Genomic DNA, 20,450 nt, shown 5'->3' on the forward strand with positions numbered 1-20,450 from the left:
TTGTTGATTTGTCTTTGTGTGCTGAGTCATGATTTATACTTGAGCATTTCTAGCATCTTTGGTGAAATCTTCCCCATTTGGCGTTTTGATAAGAGAGCTTGATTTTTTTAAAGCTTTCAATTCCATAGGAGGAACTCAAGCAGCGGGTTCAGTTGTTGCTGGGCTCAGACTCAGAGCGTCAAGCTACTCGGCTAAAAGGGGAAAAAAAAACTGAACTCACTACATAGTAGATCCACCTCTTTTCAAACCACTACACCCTAAGCCCTCTCCCTTCTATTTGTTTCCAAATTAAATTAGAAACGTGCTGATTGCCTTTTTTCACAATGTTTGTTTAAAGACTTCTTGTATTAATGAATTTGGTAGTGCTGTGGATCATCCCAATTTGTGGTTTTTCATTTTACATTTTTCTTTGATAACAAAATCTTGTCAAAAATAATGAACTGCGAAATTGATACTACTTAAAAAACAAATAAAAATATATTGGGTTTGCCCCTTCAGAATGAATTGAGAATTTGAGACGAATAAAGATGTTGCCACAAAAGTAAGTCTGTGAATTATTAAAAAAGACCATTGATAAATGTAACTAAATCTTTTTACTTCAAAAAAATGTAAATCCTATTAATGATTTCATATTTTTAAGACTTTTGAAAAGAAAGATTTAGACATTTCAATACCAATTAAGGCCTTATTTTTAGAAAAATTAATTAAATGACTTTTAAGACCTTTTAAGAATCCGCAGGAACCCTTTACGCTATCTTAATAAATAAGAACTTCAATGGAGAGGTTTTTTTTAATTCCTTAAATGGAGTGTTTTGCTAATGCATCACAGAGGACCTAAAAAAATTAATTTAAATATATTTTCTAAAATAATCTTACTCAATCAGGCATTGTTAACCTGATTGTATGTACAATTTCTATGTTACTGTAAATGGGTTACTGGGTTTATTGTAATGAGGATCGCAGCCCAAGCTCCTCAGGTATTTTGCATTGCCTTGTATTTTTTTATTATATGGTGAAGTGTCAATGTTTCTCACAGAAGCACAATTTTATTTTGAGAATCAACAATTTTTAATTCTCTTAACCCCCCCTGCACACAAGTGAATACAACCCTGACCTGGGGAGAGATGAGCAAGACAGCGCAGTACTTGGCTCCAGGACAGAAGGGAAGGAAGTGGAGGTTGAGCATGTTGGACTGGTCGGGCTTCAGACTGACACTGCTCACTGTGCTGATGAACTCGCTGCCTTCACCATCTGCCAAAGACACACAAACATGGTTCACTTTCAAGAACTCACACTATTTGTGCGTCTCTGATCCGAGTCCTTTCCTGCCATCTCTTCATGACAGCTCCTCTCGAAAGTCTTCTTCTCTTTTCTAAAACCAGAATGTACAATTATAAATAATAATTGCAAAGTTTTCTAATACAACATTTATAAAATATATTTAATGACAATCATTTTCATACCATAACCAACCATCAAAGACTCTTTTCTTATTGCCTAAATACACACTTTTGTTCAAAGGTTTGGGGTCACCCATCCAATTTTGTTTTCCATGAAAATGACAAATGACTTATTTATCAAACGAGGTGTCCAATGTCTGTGTTCTTTTGCCCATTTGAATCCCTTACTTTTTTGGGCAGCCTCATATTTGATAGATAGATAGATAGATAGATAGATAGATAGATAGATAGATAGATAGATAGATAGATAGATAGATAGATAGATAGATAGATAGATAGATAGATAGATAGATAGATAGATAGATAGATAGATAGATAGATAGATAGATAGATAGATAGATAGATAGATAGATAGATAGATAGATAGCAACCCCAAACTTTTGAAGAGTAGGTTATACATTAGTATATAATCATATTCAACACGTATCAGTTTTACTTGAATTTCAAGGACGCCTGTTTAATAAGGCCCTCTATTTCCTTTTCGGAGTCCAACGGGTTGACTGTCGATTCCACCAGCACCACCCTGAAAAAGAAGACAGTGACAATTGTTTCGACTTGACACAACCAACTCCAACCAAATCACTTACTTGAACTTTGCTTCCACGCGAAACATGTTTGTTATTGGGAGTTTAACTATTTTTAGCATGTAGCACGGAGTCCTGCACTTGACACTTTTCTGAAAACAGAGACAGGTAATTGAGTGAGTGACTGAGTAAGTGATGAATCGAGTGATGCATTATGCTAATTCTAAATAGTGATTGAGTTAATTTTAAATTATTTTTAAGATATTATGACCTTCTTTCACCGGGTAAATTGAGAAAAAGTCTAGTTAAAATTAGCTAAATACTCTGATCTAGCAGAAGTTCATTTTTCTAAAAAATAAATACTATCGTAATTAGGACATAACACAGAATGAGCGAAAACATCAATCTCTCAGAGAAGACAATTTTGATAATATCTAAAACCATGAGAAGTTAACAAATAGTTATTGATTACATCCATTCATCCATCCATTATCTGCACCGCTTATCCTAAGTAGGGTTGCGGGGGTGCTGGAGCCCATCCCAGCTATCTTCGGGCAGTAGACAGGGGACACCCTGAACTGGTTGCCAGCCAGTCGCAGGGCACACAGGGACAGACAACTCACTCGCTCATTAACACCTAGGGACAATTTGGACCGGCCAATTAACCTGACATGTTTTTGAAATGTGGGAGGAAACCGGAGTTCCCGGAGGAAACCCACGCAAGCACGAGGAGAACATGCAAACTCCACACAGGGAGCTTCGATCTCATGACCTCAGAACTGTGCCGCACAAGCGCTGACAACTGCCCCACCGTGCTGCCCTATTGATTACAATATAATTTAATTTTTGGCAATTGTGGTAAATCTGCATATGATGTGTCTGTGAAAAAAGGGAGAAGGTGGTACTGTCTTTGGTTTACTTGTGCTTTAGTTTAAAGATTTTGCCTTTTCTTTGGTCTATCATATAAGGCCAAACTATTTTTGTTTTGCAGCTTTTTGGAAGAAGACAATTCAAGAGTAATTGTATGTTGAGCTTATTTGTGCTGTTTATAACCCTTATAATGGTGAAAGAAAGAAAGTAAAATAATCAAAGTCAATTGCCCTTTTCACCCCCAACACCTGTATCAGAAAAACTCCCCTCCCAATGCACTAGGAGAGAAATACTGTGGTGATTCTGCAGTATGTCAGTTTTATTTGATAACTGGTCCCCATGTGTGCTGTAATTTCAAAACCCCAAACAATGACTCGCACACACCCATGAGGACCCCTCATTGTTAAAAACTGATTGTTCCGAGTATCTTCTGCAACTAAATCCAGATTGAAAGATAGATAAAGTAGAGTAGACGTGAGACTCACTGTGGGCGTGATCTGACTAACACACGTATTGACTTTGAATGTCAAAGTTGTGCCATGTAGGCCGGTAGATGAAGTGGAGATGAATAGTAGGACTGCTTCTTTGGGTTGGAGGAATGAGCAGCAGTACTGCACCGTCACATCAGTGCTTGCGCTGTTGAAAATACAAATGATGCCTTATAACTCACACTACCGTAACAGGATGTATTTTCATATCACTGTTTATTGTATTGACTATTTAGGGGAATCTACAAATTCTAATAATAATAATAATAATAATAATAATAATAATTTCCTTGTATTGTCATTCTGTGTAACAATGTACACAGAACGAAATGTCGATTGCACCTGACCCGTTGTAGCGAGCCGATGCAGCCGCAGCCAACAGAGGGCGCCGCCAACCACTTTTGGGATATGACACACAAATGCTGCAGCGCTTTTCAGTTTTTTAACCCTCCACTTGTGTCAAAACGCCACGGACCCATTTTGGATTATAAATGCATAAATAGACAAATGTTGTTTATTGCATCAGGGCTTCTTGACTTTGTCAGACAATCTCTATTTTTTTTTTTTAAAAATCACTTTTACTTGATTATAAAATGCTGTAATTAAAATAGTTACATTTGTTTTGTTAGGTTGGTTTTGACCTGGCTATTAAGACAAGAGTCTAAACACTAAGTACTTCCAAAACTGAAATCATAACTGGACTACTGGACTGTCAGTCAATTTAGTGACAGCAAGCCCCTGTCCCACTCATGGGAGCCTTGAGGGATTCTGTTTTTGCCATGTTTCCAGTATCATCATACTCATGGATCCCTTAACTGCCAGGGTGATAGGGCACCACGTCCTATGATGTGTCTAGGGCGCCCATCCCTTTCCAGGCCATTTTTTGGTTAGGGGTTTAATTTCCACAAAAATAGATAGCCTGGTTTCCATTGTTACCAGTATTAAGAAAGGACTCCGGATCTGACTTAGAGACAGCGCCTTCATCATCTGGTCGTCGTTTATTTTCTGTGTACAGCGTCGTTCAACTCTTGAGAGAGGAACCGGACCCTGGCAATAACGATTGCGGCATTTGTGTTATGTTTCTAGATACTAAATCACCGGGGGAAAACTATTTGGTTCCTAAATTTTAAGTATTACATTGTACAACATGCATTGTATCGTTTGTGGATTTCATATTTTTATTGAAAAATAAACTTTGTGGTGATGACATTGCGTCCTTTGCTTTTGTGACATATAAAAGGTACAGGTATATGTCTATAATTATTTAGCTTTATTTATTGTAAATAAATTCATCATATCCAATCTTTTAAGTTGCAGCAATGGAAAAAACATATTAATCACAAGTAAAATTCATCTCATCTCATCTCATTAGCTGCACCGCTTATCCTCAGTAGGGTCGCGGGCCACAAGTAAAATTAAAACGTAAAACTTAAATCCTTATCAAAAGTATACCTGCACAAAAACAAAACAGACATTTCCCAAAATGGGGGGTCAATTTAGTATAGAGCTTTTAATTTGTAGAGTGCACGTCTGTGTTTTGACTTCTGCTTCTTATAATTGTATTAAAGTTATTTTGCCGAAAAAAATAGCTTTGTTTGCCTTTTTCCTAAAGTAAATATGTATTGGCCAAAACTGACCTTAACACCATAGATGTTTTTATGTGTATAGTATTCAACGTTTGGTCTGAATTCAGTTTTGCAATGTCATAAAATGATCAAACAATGTGAAGTGAATACTGTGTTTTAAGTCAATCACATAAATATGTTATCTTACTAATACTGATAGAATGTATGGTTGGGGAGGAAGGCGTTAGCTTGCATTTGCGCATCAAAGGTTGCCGTGACAATAAGTTGTTTGTTGGAATAATTTATTCACCACCCATATTCGCCACAATGGATAATATTAATAAAATAAAATCATATATATCATCTTGCCGATGTGTTGTATTACTCCTCAGTAATAGATTGGGAACAGAAAAAACTTTGATTCATTTTTATCATTCTTTTGAGGGTCATTTATTAAAGTTGAGTAGTATACCGGCAGACAAAAATCTAAATATATATATATATATATCTTTATGGCTAAGAAAGCCTGATAAGGTAACCATGAGATGAAAAAAATGGATCAGGTATTATTGTTTTTAGTGTATTTAACAGATGATACAGGTTGCCAGCAAACCACAAGCATGAAAGCTAACACAAGAGGAGGGTTAAATAAAGCTGCAATTTCACTACACAAGAAAAATGGTGGCATCAATATTTGTTTGAGTGCAAATCATTGGGAGGGGTCTTTTGGGTTGTGTTTTGATTTACTTTGGCGGAATGGTGACCGCAGCGCCATCGGGTACAGAGAAGAGACTGGCATCCTGTCCAAGAAGGATTGTCCGATATTTGACAGGGGAAGTGGATGGGTTTTTCAAATGCACCTGGGATATACAAACAAGAAACGCACTGGCATGCCTCAAGTATAAAGCATTTTCCATACGATAAGGCGCACCTAAAACCCCACATTGACCAGAAATCTGAACGTGTGCCCTGTTATCTTTGATTTCTCAATTTTCCAACATGGTATTGTGACTAAAGATAGTGTGATTACGAGATAAAAGCCAATGCCTTTTTGTGTATCACCTCTATCACTAGTAGTCTAGTAGGTGGACAGCTGGCTGAGCGCAGAGTGGCATCCAGGGGATATGAGCTTGCTCTGTCCACTCCACGCATCGGCCCGGTATTGCAGTACCTCCGGGAACGGTGCATTCGCAATGATCGCAGCAAGGCTTTAGGGCTAGGACCTTAGCTTGGCCTTTTGGCTGAGAGTAAGTGTCCCGGCTCCTAGGCTTTGTAGCGTATTATGAACTGACCGATAACGGATAATGGATAATGAATAACGAAGATAGATCAATAACCCTTAAAAACCCCAAACCCCCAGCTAGGACCTTAGCTTTGCCTTTTGGCTGAGAGTAAGAGTCCCGGCTCCTAGGCTTTGCAGCGTATTATGAACTGACCGATAACGGATAATGGATAATGAATAAAGAAGACAGAACAATAACCCTTAAAATACCCCCCCCCCACCCTGCTTTCCAGTATCGAATCCTATTGCATCCAAAGTTTTGCAATTGTGATAAGTGATATATTTTAACTAAATGAATGAACAATTACAGCACTTATTTATTTTTTGTGCAACTCCTGCCCTTACTATAGTTTCAATTCCATGAGCCTTATAGTCCAGTGTGCCTTATATATAAAAAAAAATATCCGCAAAAAGTATTTAAGGGGGTGTGCCTTACAATCCAATGTGTTTTATAGTGCGGAAAATCCGGTAATAAGATTATATTCTGTAATTAAAGCAAATTGATAGAAAATGTTCAAAAAAGTCCAAATCTAGTCAGTGAATTGGAACAATTTTACACCTATTATGGACGAATATTCAATAAAGTATTATGTGAAGTATTAACATAATCCTATCTCCTCATTATGAGCTTCCTAACAATTGAAATTGTATTATCCCTTGAGATTTTGTTTCACAGCATGTACACTTCTGTATCCCCTAGCCTAGATTTTGTGCAGTTCATTTACATTCCCGCTCAGTAACAGAATTTAAGAAGTAGGCGGCTACCGTATAATGCAATTGTGTGCTACCTGCTTGCTCAAAGTTCTGTGCAGGCTTCCAGAGAGAGTGATGGTGTTTACAGGCTGGTACTGAGGCAATCTCTCGTATAAATGAACACAGAGCATCAACATTTGCACCGCGTTGGATTGCAACAAATCTGTGGGCTGCACACACAAACCCAAAGCATTTTTATTCATTCTATGAATCAAACCAAGATACATTATTTCATAAGCGCTTTTGTAACTACCACATATGGGGAAAGAAAAAGTGTCCATATTATTGTTTGTGGAGGTATTCAAATTTGAAAAGAGAATTCCATTTTATGTTAAAATAGTGGTGTGCACTCACCTGTTATCACTTAAAGTGTTTCTGATTAACAAAGACAGTCAAATAGAAATCCTGAACTTAGCATCAATCGAAACCACTCTTGGAGAGTGGGACAACCTGTGCAACTCATTATCATAATTGGCTTCTGTTTTACTTCTGTTCTGGGAATGCTGTTAATTAGCTTACATACAGTGCTGTTCAAAATAATAGCAGTAGAATGTGACTAAGCAGAATATCTAAGGATTTAGTCTATTTTTTATTGCTACATTCCAAATAGGTTACCAGTAGGTGCAGTAGATTCTCAAAAAAACAAACAAGACTCGCCATTTATAATAAGCACTCTTCAAAGGCTTTGCATTTGTGCAAATAGTTCAAAAGGCTGTGTTAAAAAAATAGAGGTGTCTGCTGTTGACTGTACAAACACAAAACTATTTTGTGTTTCCAATCAAAGGTAGGATTTAGCAATCCTAATATTTATTGCATGACCACAGTTTTTTTTATAACCGCTTCACATCTGTGTTGCTCCACGATTGCTTAAGGCATTACAAACAGCATTTTTGATACCACCCCACAAGTTCTCGATTGGATTGAGATCTGGGGATTGGGCTGGGCACTCCATAAGATTAATTTCATTGGTTTGGAACCAAGACTTTGCTTGTCAACTGGTGTGTTTGGGGTCGTTGTCTTGTTGAAACACCCATTTTAAGGGCATTTCCTTTTCAGCATAAGGCAACATTACTTCTTCAAGTATCTTGATATACACAAACTGATCCATGATCCCCTTTTTATATGTTCTTACCTCTCCAATCAACTTTTTAATCAAAGAATACCGTTCTTTGGAGAAGTCTCTTGAACGACCCATTTTCCTCAAATGCATGTTAAACCTGTGCTGGCTTCATCATCCTGAAATAGCTTCTACCCGATTCACACCTTCTTTTTTTTCCCATCATTGATGAACTCAGAGATTTTTTGCCACACTGCTAGTTTTTAACACACCCCTTTGAACTATTTTCCCAATTGCACAGCCTCTGGAGTGTGCCTATTCTGAATGCTGGGTCTTGGGGTTTTTTCTGAAAATCTACTGCACCTACTGATAACTTGTCTGGCATGTTAAAACAAAAAATATACTAAGAACCAGGGATATTCTGGTTAGTCACATTGCACTGCTATTATTTTGAACAGCGCAGTATGTCACATTTACAGTGATTTTAAAAATCGTGGTTCACTTTGATATCAAGTCTTGGAATATGAACAAGGATGTTTTGACAGACTTACCTAACACAATAATTACAAACATGTGGGATAGTAATGACTGATAATATTTTAGTTAACTATAGATATTTCTTACCTTACCTACCTAAATTATCCAAGCTAAAGTTATTTAGCTACTAAAAGATTAATATACAGTTAAAGAAAAAGAAAAAGTAAAAGCCGTATTTAAAGTAGAAGTAAACCCAAACTATTCAAGTTTTTACGGGCCACCACTATTTTAAACCCAGTATTTTGGTTGATATAGTTTTTAGGGTTAGAGTTAAGAAGCACCTGCTTGTATCCGTCTTTGGACGGATCCATTTTGACAATTGCTGTGAAGGGATGTTGACATTGATTTTGCTAACAACTAATTACGTTTCACCTGTTTTCTGGTGCAGAGCCCTTAATAGGTAATTAGTTAAAGTACAAGGAACATTGATGTCATCATTTATTGAAACCAAATGTCATTATGGCGGCCCCAGAGATGGATACAAATTTGGATTTCTTAACTCCTATCGACAAATATAAAATTTTGATTTTAAAGTGGATTGTACAACATAATGTTGTTAAGAAAATCCTTTGGGTTGATTTCCACTTTAATTAGCAGGTATGGTATTGTGCAGTACCTGCAGATCCATGTTGAGAGAAAGTATGGTTAAGGCCTGGATGATAATTATGTTATTGTGCAAAATCTGCTGCATGGTTGGAATTGTCAGGGTGTACATCCTCTGAAAGTGGCTGGAGATCTAAAATCAACATATATTAGAGTCATTTGCAATGACACAAACCTCCTAAACATGTCATGTACACAAACACACACTTACCAGGTATGGACAATAAGCAGATAGCAACGCAGCAATCACTAGTCCATCAGTAAGGTCCCTGTCAAAATTGACAATCCAACGTACTGACGGGACGGTACCTGGTGTAAAAAGGATCGATAAAACACGTCTTGCTAAAAAAAAAAAAAAAAAAAATGTGAACCAATCAACAAAGATATTGAATTGTACTCATACCTGAGCCCCATACTGTCTCCCTCATGTGATTATAGTGTGAATTAAGCCACGAGAGAAGCAGGAGCTCATGGTGAGAGTAAAGGTTACTCGGAAGTGATTGGATGTTAAAGACTCCCTCTTCATCTTTCTGATTTTGAACACCAGTTCGCTCTGACACACGACTTAACACCAATACCTGGCAAAAGAATAGTCGGTGCATGGGTAAATTAAAGGACAAAACTTATGCTTGATTAAAAAGGAAAAATTGTCGTGGTTACAGCGGTTTTATTTTTAAACTACACAGTCTAATTTTAAAATATCTAAATTAGGTTTGCTATGCAAAAATGCCGGGTGTGAAGAAAAGGGACTATCTTATAGGTCGTGTACTAGTTTTGAATCAAGTTCAAATTGTAGTTAGCTGGAAGTGGAGATATTTATATTATTACCATATTATCATCTTCTTTAAAAGCAATGGGCCAATCTTATTCACCAAGGTCATTATTAAGTCAAATCCTGGCCAAAAGGACTAGATCAAGATACATAATTTTTGTTAGAAAAAAATGCAGTCCGACCCATGAACCCATATTATGGAATATATCCTCAAATTCACTATCATTCTCATAATTTTCTTCCAGACATGAATTTTCGGACATTATTGTTGCAACACACGAAAGTAGAACTAGTTGCAACAACAAGAAGGTGGGCACAAGCTAATATGATTGCTGGAGTTGCGTTTTGATGGCTCGATTGCACCCTAACTTGGCTAAATCTAAAGTCCAATATTAACAATATTACTTCTTAAGTTATTTATGAATTTTTCAGTTGACAAAAAGAATTGCAAGGATAAAGGATCAGTATTAACCGATCGATGTGGCTGCAGTGTCAAATGGGAAAAAGTAATCTCAGAACATGCTTAAAATGCAAAAATGTTTTCTGTCAAAGCAAAAAACAACAAGCAAATTCACTTAATTAAAATGACTGTACAAAGAAATGACACAGTGTTGCAAATGATTAGGGCATATGAAATTGGTTTGCACCCTGGAAGGGAGGTTAACTCACGTGCGGTCCCTTCTCAAGGTTTTTACATTTTCCACATGCTAAGTTTTGAGTTTTTTTCTTGCCCTCTTGTAGGTTTTAGTTCAGGGGATGGTGTAATAATAATCAGTGGTCTGTAAAAGTATGTGGTCTGTTCAGCCCTTTGAGGTATGACTTGATTTGACCTATGCTGTTTCAGAAATTTGCCTAAATAGTAAAACGTATCTAATAAATGCAATGGGCTCTAGCAAAGGACAAGCATAAATAGTGAGCAAATCTGCATTTTTTTAATACCATCATAAGCAATGACTTTGTAAGCCCCTATGCTATATTGCCCCATAAAAATAACTACTTTGTAAAAATATGTTTATAAAGCACGTAAAGGACAGGATCCCATTTTCTTTCACCTGGAGAACATTTGTAGGACATATTACTGTTTAACACTAAAAGGTTATTTGAACTTTTACAAAATAACATATACAGTGTATTGCAAAAGTATTGCCCCCCCAAAAAACATTTTGACATATTGCCATATTTTAGGCGTCAAACTTAGATAAATAACTCAAAAAGTGTTCTAGGTATCAACAACATGTGAGACACAATCATGGAAAGAAACCAAATGTGTTCAACATTTTATATTGTGGAATTGCACGAACAAAAAAAAAGAAAAGAAAAGAAGTTGTAAAGAGATTGGCCGCTTTGAGTTAATACTTTGTACAACCTTCTTATGCTGCGATCAAAGCCAAGTCTTTTTGGGTATGTTTCTATAAGTTTTGTACACTTTAAAACTGAAATATTTGCACATTCTTTCTTTCAAAACAGCTCATATTTTTTCTTCAAACCCGTTATTACATGTTTTACTGTCACGGTTGCCATGGCGCCCAATTGGCACCTGCCGTGTGGCGCCAGCTTCTGTCACGGTTGCCAGGGCGCCCAATTGGCCCCGCCCATGGACACCAGCTGAAACTCGTTGATGGATTGCTCCCTGTGACTACTTAAACGCTGTAATGTGAGTTGCCCTTGGTCGGAGCATCTGCAAACTCTGTTTTGACACGTCAAGCCCTGAGAATCTCATTTTTTCCTGTGTTTTTGCTCCTGTTTTGCTCTCGCCACGATCTGTTTGATTTTGACCACTTCCGCGTTCCGAGCAATCTACTCCCCACAACCAACGATCTCCGGATCGAGTATGCGCTCCTTTTTCTACTCCCCAATAAACTGTGAGTACGTTACGCGAGTTCTTCTTCCTGCTTCCTGTCCTGGTCCTAAAATTTACATGTTTTACCCATGTCTAATCTCGTTCCATACGATGTTACACTACATTGATATCAATGACAATTAAGACAATTTTATTCTATTCTAAGTTGCTTAAGGTTTTCAGATCTTTCCACAAATGCTACATAGGATTGAGGTCTGGAGTATTGCTAGTTTTTAACTATTAGGTTGTAGATTTTTCTTTATGTTAGGTTCGTCGTCCTTTTGGAAAGTGAACCTTTGCCCCATTCTCAGGTCTTTTACAGACTCCAACAGACTTTCTGCCAGAATTGTCCCGTATTTCCAAGTTTAGAGGAACAACCAGGTCTTAGTAGGTTTGCAGGGGTTTTATGATCTCTCCATTTTCATATTATTACTCGCACAGTGTTCTGGGAGATGTGTGAATGTTGCAAAATTGTTCTTACATCCAATTCCTGCTTGAAACCTTTCCTCAACTTTATTCTAGATCTGCCTGGCATATTCTTCGTAATGCTGTCATATTGCTTTATAATGCCGGCTTTACAGGTGCATTTAAACTGAAAGTTAATGACACACAAGTACAGTATGCCACAAAAGTGAGTACACCCCTCAAATTTCTGCAGATATTTCATCATGTTTGACAACACTGAAGAAGGATCACTGCAACATAAAGGTAGTCTTATATAAGCTTATGTAAATTCATTTTCCCCCTCAAAAAACTCAAAATATAGCCATCAGTAGCTGAAACCCTGGTACACCTTAAAGTAAATGTTTCTGAAGTTCAATACTTTGTGTGGCCACCAAGATTTTCCAGAACCACATTAATCCTCCTGGCCATGGAGTTCACCAGAGCCTCACAAGTAGCCACTGAAATGCTCTTCCAATCCTCTATGACAGAGCTGGCCACACATCCATCAAACCATCTGAGTCAAATAAAGTATTCTCTGTTTCATCAGACCATAAGATATCTTTCCAGTAAGCCATGGCCTTTATTGACAGACTTCTTTACATTGTGTCGAACTGATGTTTCTTTAGTGATGTTCTATTAAACATTATAATGAAATCTCTGCAGAAATGTGAGGGGTGTGCTTAGTTTTGTGACAAACTGTACACCCGCTTTGTCGTTGTTAGTCATTTAGGTCGGCATTGAATCTTTTAGATGTCATCAGGGAACCTTTGGAGTCAGTTGGCTGAGCTGAGAGAAAAGGGGGCAAACATTTTTGCAATACTTACTTTTCAGTTATATTGTTGTAAATATAATATATAATAGGAAATAATCCGGTTCCCCTTCACCATGAGAAAATTGTTTCAGTTTTTTAGCTTAAAGTTTGAAGCCTAAGATGTGGCAATATGACAAAAGGTTCTTGGGGCGCCAAAACTTTTGCTAGGCACAGTAAGTCACTCCCTGCTATCCAATACTGCATACAGATTACACAGCTTTAAGTCATAATGTTGACACTTGACTGTATCATCATTAACAGCATGCAAACGAATTGTCACTCAATACAGAGGAAACAACCCTTATCTTAATTGGCTCTTATTAACTATTAAACCCACCTAAGATCTGAAACACAAGCTCAAGTGTTCATTTTGCAAAAAAATGAATAGGAAAACAATTATGGATACAGTGTGTATTTATTTAAAAAAATCAAACGAATGAAATGTAAAGACAATGTTAATGATTGTACCTTGTATATTTGCAGCAGAAAATCACTCCAGCATCGTTTGCTCATAGACTCGTAGTCAACAAAGCTGTAGTCCAGACCAAGCTCTTTCTCATCAGACTGGAAAGCAACAGCACATTTGACTTTTATACTTACAATATATTAATGCTGTTACAAAATATCAGAATCAGAAATATTACGGGTGCTTGGAATAATAAGAATAGCGTTTCTAAAACAGTACTTAGCTTGAATGGTTTAATATTGATGAATCTAATGTAGATTGAGGATAAATCTTACATTATGATTCTTTTCTTGATTAAATTTATTTTGTTTGATGTCATAACATATACTTTTTAATGATTTGTAAAAATAAAGTAACTTATTCATTTGACAATATTGATGCATTTCATTCTATTACTCTCATTGTAATTTAAACAGTTCAAGAAGTGATAGAGTGTCCAGTAAATACCTTCATTGTGCACCAGTGGTTGAACTCAAGCACGTCTAGTAGATACTCAGCTCGGATGTGACTCAAACAAGCTCCCTGTACCCTAAGAAGATTTTTTAATAGGAATAAAAACATTTCAAGATGCATTGTCTTTTATGAGTAGACATAAATGGATCCAGAGTCACATTAACACATTTGGTGGTCTTGACAGCTCAAGACTTTAAATATTTTAATTAGGCTGGGGGAGAATGACGTAATTCTCTTATAGTGATGTATACCATAATTAATGATTATCACCATCCCGTCCCAATATTCCTCAAAGTGCTCATTTGACACTGTCACCAGCTCCTGCTTGGCCATAGCTATAAAAATCACATTACACACTAAAGCGTTTTTTTTTTTAATTTTGAACTATATCTTGGCACAAGCTCTTTTATTTTACCCCTGGCGTGTTTGACAGTGTAAGGCTAACTTGCACAGGGATGTTCATTGAATTTGTCTTGCAACATCATCTTACTCGAGAAAAGCAAAAACTGCCTCAAATTGTTGGAGCAGCTGGAGGGTGCGTAGGTGAACATCTGTTGAAAAGGTCTGACAGTGAGAAATGTTGGGAATCCGTCTACCCGCTAAATGAATAATCATCTCCACTGCAGATCTAGAAGAAGCAACGTAAAAAGACAGATAAATCATACTTAAATAATTGTAGAAGGGTGTGTATGATTATTATCTGTAGACCCCATATAAATAGCATACAATCCAAATTAGCAAAGAAAATTGCAGTAATGAGTATTTATGAGGAGTAATTTAATGTAAAGTTCATTCATTTCACCTCGTTTAAGTTGTATAGAGATTTTGGGACTACAAATAAGAGCAATATAGAATTGATTATTCAATTACAGAAGAAAGCAATTAGGAGTGTACATAACGCTGGGTATAAAGAACGCACATACAAACTGTTTATAAAATCTAACATGTTAAAATGTGAAGCTACAGTGAAACTCAAATCCTCATTATTAGTATAAAAAGAAAGTACAAACTCCCAACACATATTCAACAGTTGTTTCTCTTCAGAGCAGACAGTCATCATCTCAGGCGGATCCATAACTTAAAGGTCCAATATTTTTGCACAACATTGAAAAGCCATTATGCCACCCGAAAAGGTATTCATTTATAGAACGATTAAGAGGATGACTTAAAAAAATGTCCTAATTTACATCCAATTTTTTAAAAAAAGATACATTTTGAGACGAATCTACAACAAAAAGATTAATATATTGTGTTTCTTTGGGTATTGTGTTTTATGTTATTTTCTAGGTTTCTGAGTTTCCTTCGTGTAATATGGTGGTTTTCTTGATTTGACTTTGAGTATGTCTTTTCTGAAAGGGACAAAATGGAATAGGGGTAGTCACTTAAAGTTTTAGCTTCAGCCGACTCCCTTTGGGCACATGTTTATGTATCGTATAATAGTATTGTACAGCTGTTTTTGTGCAAATAGTTTATTAATTGCTTCTATTGACAATTTTATTATTAATTATTTTATGCTAAGACTAAATAAAAATCACAAACAACCTAGCTTCGACATGCTTACATAATTGATACCGAGAACATATTGAACGGATGTGTACCTGGGGTCTTTTTTTTGACTGACTCCCGGTTTCTGGCCTGCAGGATCATCTATAACCTCTTCTGACACGATTCTAAAAACAGAATAAATGTTTTATTTTAATACAAAGCTATAAGAAAAAGCCTTATATGTATTACCACATATAGCGTACCTTCTGAGTGTTTTTGGAATAGTGATTGGGTTTGGCCCAACGAGCCAGCCAAAAAAGCTAAACCACCTCTCCAATGCTAATAAAACATCCTGGTAATAATGTCCCTCTGGTGACGTTGGAGCGGGAAAAAGTGGCACACCAATATCAATCTGTGGCGTTTCCATGTTGCGAAAGCTTTGGCCGCCGGACTCACTCGTGCTGTCACTTTGTGCGAATGTTTCTAAAAATCATAAAAAATCTTGTCCGCTTCAACAATCAATAAAACAATGCGTCAAACATAGTTAAACAGGGTGTGTTCTGACCAGATGAGGAGGTTTTGGGTGGTGAACAAATGGCATCAAATAAGGATGAAGAAGACGTCGGGTCAGATGCAAGACTTGACGAGTGGTGTGTTATTGTTTCAAAAACTGTAGCCCCTAGATACAAATCGCGTAGGTAAGGGAAAGAAAAACCCATAATGTTAAACTGAGTGAGCGACATTATTTCTTAATTATTAGAATGTGTTTGTATGAGACTCTGTTGTACAGTACCACCCCTGACGACTATTTGGTGCATGGAGCTTTGAAGAGCCATTTGGGGCCACACAGTCAATAAACAGTTGTCACTTGTGGCACACATCCTGACCTTGAATCTGCGATGATCAGATGAAAACCAAACAGAAATATAACAAACTCATCACAAAGTGAAATCAAGCCATTTTGATTAAAAAAAATGCAAATGTGGCAACTCTGCATCTTCTACCTTTACAGGAAACTATCCTACAAGATCAGTAGTGTGCACTCTCTCCCAAAAAGTTGGTCTTTTGAAACTTTTATGTTCCATAATTATATAACAGGCTCCTGGTGTCAATATCACTGAGAATTCTTTAAAGGAAAGTTGCACCTCTGTGAAAAATGCTTTATCTGTTTTATATGTTTTTGTTAACACCAAAGAAAAAACATTGGAAACTTCCAACCGTGATTTCTAAATTTTGTCACCAAACACACAGTGGAAACCCTACAACTTTTGTAAAATACCCTCCTATTGTTATTAATGAATGTAATAATTGTAAAATACATTTTGATCCATTGTAAACTTGAAAGTTGAAAAAACAATTTACAGATGAAAGTTCAATTGGATTCACCAAGTGTGCATATTAGAATTTTTCATCTACACATTAAATGTGTGCTTTTATAAGGAAAACTACAACTAAACCTTTGTTATCTATCTTGAACCCCCCGAACCCCCCATATGTCTACGAAATAAGGGTAGGCGGATAGATCTAAATATCAATATTATCGATGCTATCGGTATTTGGATTGGATAACTACTATTGTCCCGCGATCGATACTGACGTACAATTTTAACGAGCAAAGTAATACTGTAATACTGTTAGTGAATTGTAAGATTATACCTAAATTATAACATTTAAATTGGATTAATTGGATTTACACCTTATTTACACTGCTGGCATTTTAAAAAAAAAATGTGCAATGGAACGTATTTTAGCTGTCTTGTGGACAATGTTAATTAATAGAATTATTTATTTTATATACTGTTAAAAGGACAGAGTGTATTATTTCACAACTTTATATCGCTGTACTTTGTAGTGCAAAACAATTGCTAAAAAGCAGAAGGTAGAATACCAACTACGGAGACTCAAACTGACCAAAAGTCTCTATGTTTCTTCTCTTTTTTTGTCAAGTCTTTTTGAGGTTTTTGGGTACCTGTAACAGCAAGATGTTGGACAATGATGTCAGCTCCCTTTAAGTCAGGCCCATGTTATGTCAAATAAATGCAAATTTCTCGACCTACAAGTATTTCAAAACAGACACGTTGATATGACCAATATTGTTTTTCTTTAATGAATTACATTTTTTTAAACCACTTTGAGGTGCTAAATAATACATACTGTCCCTTTATAGGTATTGCAGTTATTTAATAAACAAAGAAACAATTTCTAGTGCCTAAAATATATATATCATTATATCCTATATATAAGCTAACTCAAGGCAAAAAAATTGGGACCAGTATCAATCAATACTAACGTTTATTTACTTGGATCGGAAGGATAATAAAATTCCCAGTATCGCCCACTCCTACTAAGAAAACTACTCGACCCTTGTTTTAAGAAGTTTTAAAAAGAAAACTTTGCTGTGATGGATTAGGGGCAGTCTTAGAAAATGGAGGCCACATTTTAATTGTTGTGTTAAAACATTTTGAGAAGATAGTAAACAAATTTCCTGTAAAATACTAACAACATAAAAGTGCAAGTTAAGAAGCATGTCTAGAGCAGTGTTTCTCAACTGGTAGGTCTTGGACCAATTTTCAGTGGGTTGTGGGCCTGTTCCTTGGCAAAATAATGCTTAGAAGAAGAAAAAAAGAGGGTCAAAGTAGAAGAAATGAGTGTGAATTACTCTCCTTAACAGTAGATGGCAATAAAGCCCTTCTTGATCTCTTTTACCAGTTCAGTTTTTTGGTGGATTTGAGATGGGACGACATCTCATTTTATTGTAAATTTTCTTGGTTTTGGGTTGTTTTTTTTTTCCACTTAATGATGGCTCCCAGAAAAGCTAGTGATAAGGGGAAGGAAAATTGAAGAACAGTGACAACCAACCCCCTTCTTACTTCTACTGTTTTTATTTGCTATCTATAACTTGCTTTTTTAATTCTTGTTTTATTGTTGTTTGGTATTCTATCTAGAGCGACCGTGTGTTAAAGACGCTTTGAAGTAGAATGTATTTTAATCGTTATTATCATTATTAGTATTATTATTAGGATTATTAATTTGATTACAACAATGATCAAGTCAAAAGAAGGAACAATTGGGAAATCCAAAAATGGTGTATGAGTGTGAACCATTGAAGCACTGCGGAATGGTAATGTAAATGGTTTATAAGTGTTATAATTTTAGCTTTTTACCACTGTATAAATAATTATGAACTACATCATTATATTATTATCGATGTTTAGGTACACACTTTATGAATATTTTTAATATCTTTTATATGTGGCTATTTTAAAAGTTTTAGGGGGTCGCTTATATGCAAAGTAGGCTTATATGCAAGTATTTAAGTTACATGAAGTCGTTTTGGTTTCTACCACTTCCGCTTTAAACTGTACAAACCTTGGAGACATTTGAGAAGTGGATTTGGGTCACAGCTTGTCATTAACGTGGAATGGTTGGTTCTGAAGTCAGACCAGTTGAGAACCACTGGTCCCGAGTGTTGGCTCAAAATGATATTGCCATAGTAGACACGGAGGTGATTACCTGTTGTTCAGGTGATCGGTAAAGGTGATCCTTGTGCGAATGGACATAGTTGCCACGGAGAAAAATGATACACGGCAGATGAGTGTACTAACACTGGCTATCTGATTTAGATGAATGACAGGTTTTTAAAACAATGACAAACATACACAAATGATGTGAAGAGGAAAAGGATAATTTCATTTCGTGATAAGCTTTGAGCTTACATCTTCTTGCGCAGGAATTGTGTTACCATCAGGGAAGGTGACACAGACTGGTTGAACTTTGGTTCCATCCTCTAGCTCCACTTCATCTACCTCAGCTGTTAAATTGGTTCCGCTGCAACGGAAAGATAAAACCGTGCCACTTTTCATTGCTAGGGAAACCGTTTTGTATTTCTTGGCCAAATGTTGATTGTTCCAGCGATTTAAAATGCAGTACTATGAGTAGGTGTGTGCGTTTTTTTCCTTTGTGGTTTTGCAATTCAAATTAGCTTTAAAATAAGATACAGATGGTAAATTACCATAACCATAAAAAGAACAGTACTCATCTAAGAGAATTATGCAGTTTGTGAGTATATTAACACATCCTAAATGGGATATAAAAAGTCCATAAATCCCTTCATAAATGTTGGGCTTTTGTGATGGTCTGCATTTATATATAGCGCTTTTCAGGTCAATAAAGACCTCCCAAAGCGCTTTACAATGTGCTTCAAACTTTCCTTTTTAGACAAACTAACTATCCGATAGCAGCGTCAGCCATGCAAGGCAACTATCTGCTCAACGGGAGCATTAGGGATTCTGTGTCTTGCCCAAGGACACTGGGAATCGGAATCGAGAATCGAACCTGCGACCTCTCGATCCCAAGACAAGCACTTTACCTCCTGAGCTACTGCCGCAAAAACAACAGCTGGAAAATGGGACATTGACTTCCACCTAAAATGACTCTTTATTTTCCTTTTAGGTTAAATAGATGTTAATGTTGACATGAGTTTTAATAGGATGCTTTTATATATCCTCTTTAGCACGTTTTTGTTTTTTTTAGTAACTTTCAGTACATTTTCATATTTGTTTTTACAAGATGTAAGTACTTTTTCTCACTTTAAAGCACTTCTTTATTATTTTGTTACTTTTCAGTACTTTTTTTACTTTCTAATACTTTTCAATACATTTTAATAATTTTCAGTACATTTTTCTCTTTTTAATATTTCAGTTTTAATTTGTACTTTTTAATACTTTTCTCTTCCTTTCAATACTTTTTTATATCGTTTAGACTATAGGCGTTTCATTAGATGTTTTGTCAAAGAAATGTTCAATAATTTTCATGTTCATACTTTTTTGTGCTTCTTCACACCAAAACATAGGACAAACATGATATTTGGGTTCATTATAGCTTGATATCTAGAGATGGAAGCTCTAGCCTACAATGAGTTTGATACTCGTGATTTACATTATCTTAGCCAGTTTTTCTCAACTGATGGATCGGGACCCAAAAGTAGGTCGCCGACCGGTTTTAAGTGGGTCGTGGCTATGGCAAAATAACGCCAAGAAA

At 36.3% G+C, this 20,450-nt stretch overlaps 1 protein-coding gene across 2 annotated transcripts in view; it reads right to left on the reverse strand.

The window, feature by feature from the left end:
• Positions 1 to 20,450, reverse strand: part of LOC148369458 (cilia- and flagella-associated protein 47-like) — an 88,188-nt gene that overhangs the window by 23,894 nt on the left and 43,844 nt on the right. For both annotated transcript variants that reach the window (XM_088331488.1, XM_088331487.1), the window contains exons 27-45: positions 19,127 to 19,238; positions 18,924 to 19,024; positions 16,204 to 16,304; positions 15,976 to 16,089; positions 15,674 to 15,893; positions 15,524 to 15,595; positions 14,416 to 14,553; positions 13,920 to 14,001; positions 13,475 to 13,570; positions 9,543 to 9,717; positions 9,351 to 9,448; positions 9,153 to 9,272; positions 6,978 to 7,112; positions 5,655 to 5,767; positions 3,340 to 3,490; positions 2,048 to 2,136; positions 1,897 to 1,983; positions 1,326 to 1,372; positions 1,115 to 1,251 (exon numbers count right to left, since the gene is read on the reverse strand). In XM_088331488.1, coding sequence (XP_088187614.1) covers positions 1,115 to 1,251; positions 1,326 to 1,372; positions 1,897 to 1,983; positions 2,048 to 2,136; positions 3,340 to 3,490; positions 5,655 to 5,767; positions 6,978 to 7,112; positions 9,153 to 9,272; positions 9,351 to 9,448; positions 9,543 to 9,717; positions 13,475 to 13,570; positions 13,920 to 14,001; positions 14,416 to 14,553; positions 15,524 to 15,595; positions 15,674 to 15,893; positions 15,976 to 16,089; positions 16,204 to 16,304; positions 18,924 to 19,024; positions 19,127 to 19,238 — 2,188 coding nt within the window. The remainder of the gene's footprint in view (positions 1 to 1,114; positions 1,252 to 1,325; positions 1,373 to 1,896; positions 1,984 to 2,047; positions 2,137 to 3,339; positions 3,491 to 5,654; positions 5,768 to 6,977; positions 7,113 to 9,152; positions 9,273 to 9,350; positions 9,449 to 9,542; positions 9,718 to 13,474; positions 13,571 to 13,919; positions 14,002 to 14,415; positions 14,554 to 15,523; positions 15,596 to 15,673; positions 15,894 to 15,975; positions 16,090 to 16,203; positions 16,305 to 18,923; positions 19,025 to 19,126; positions 19,239 to 20,450) is intronic.

The sequence above is a fragment of the Urocampus carinirostris genome, chromosome 3, assembly GCF_059441175.1.
Source record: "Urocampus carinirostris isolate Australia breed hairy pipefish chromosome 3, RoL_Ucar_1.0, whole genome shotgun sequence".
NCBI lineage: Eukaryota > Metazoa > Chordata > Actinopteri > Syngnathiformes > Syngnathidae > Urocampus > Urocampus carinirostris.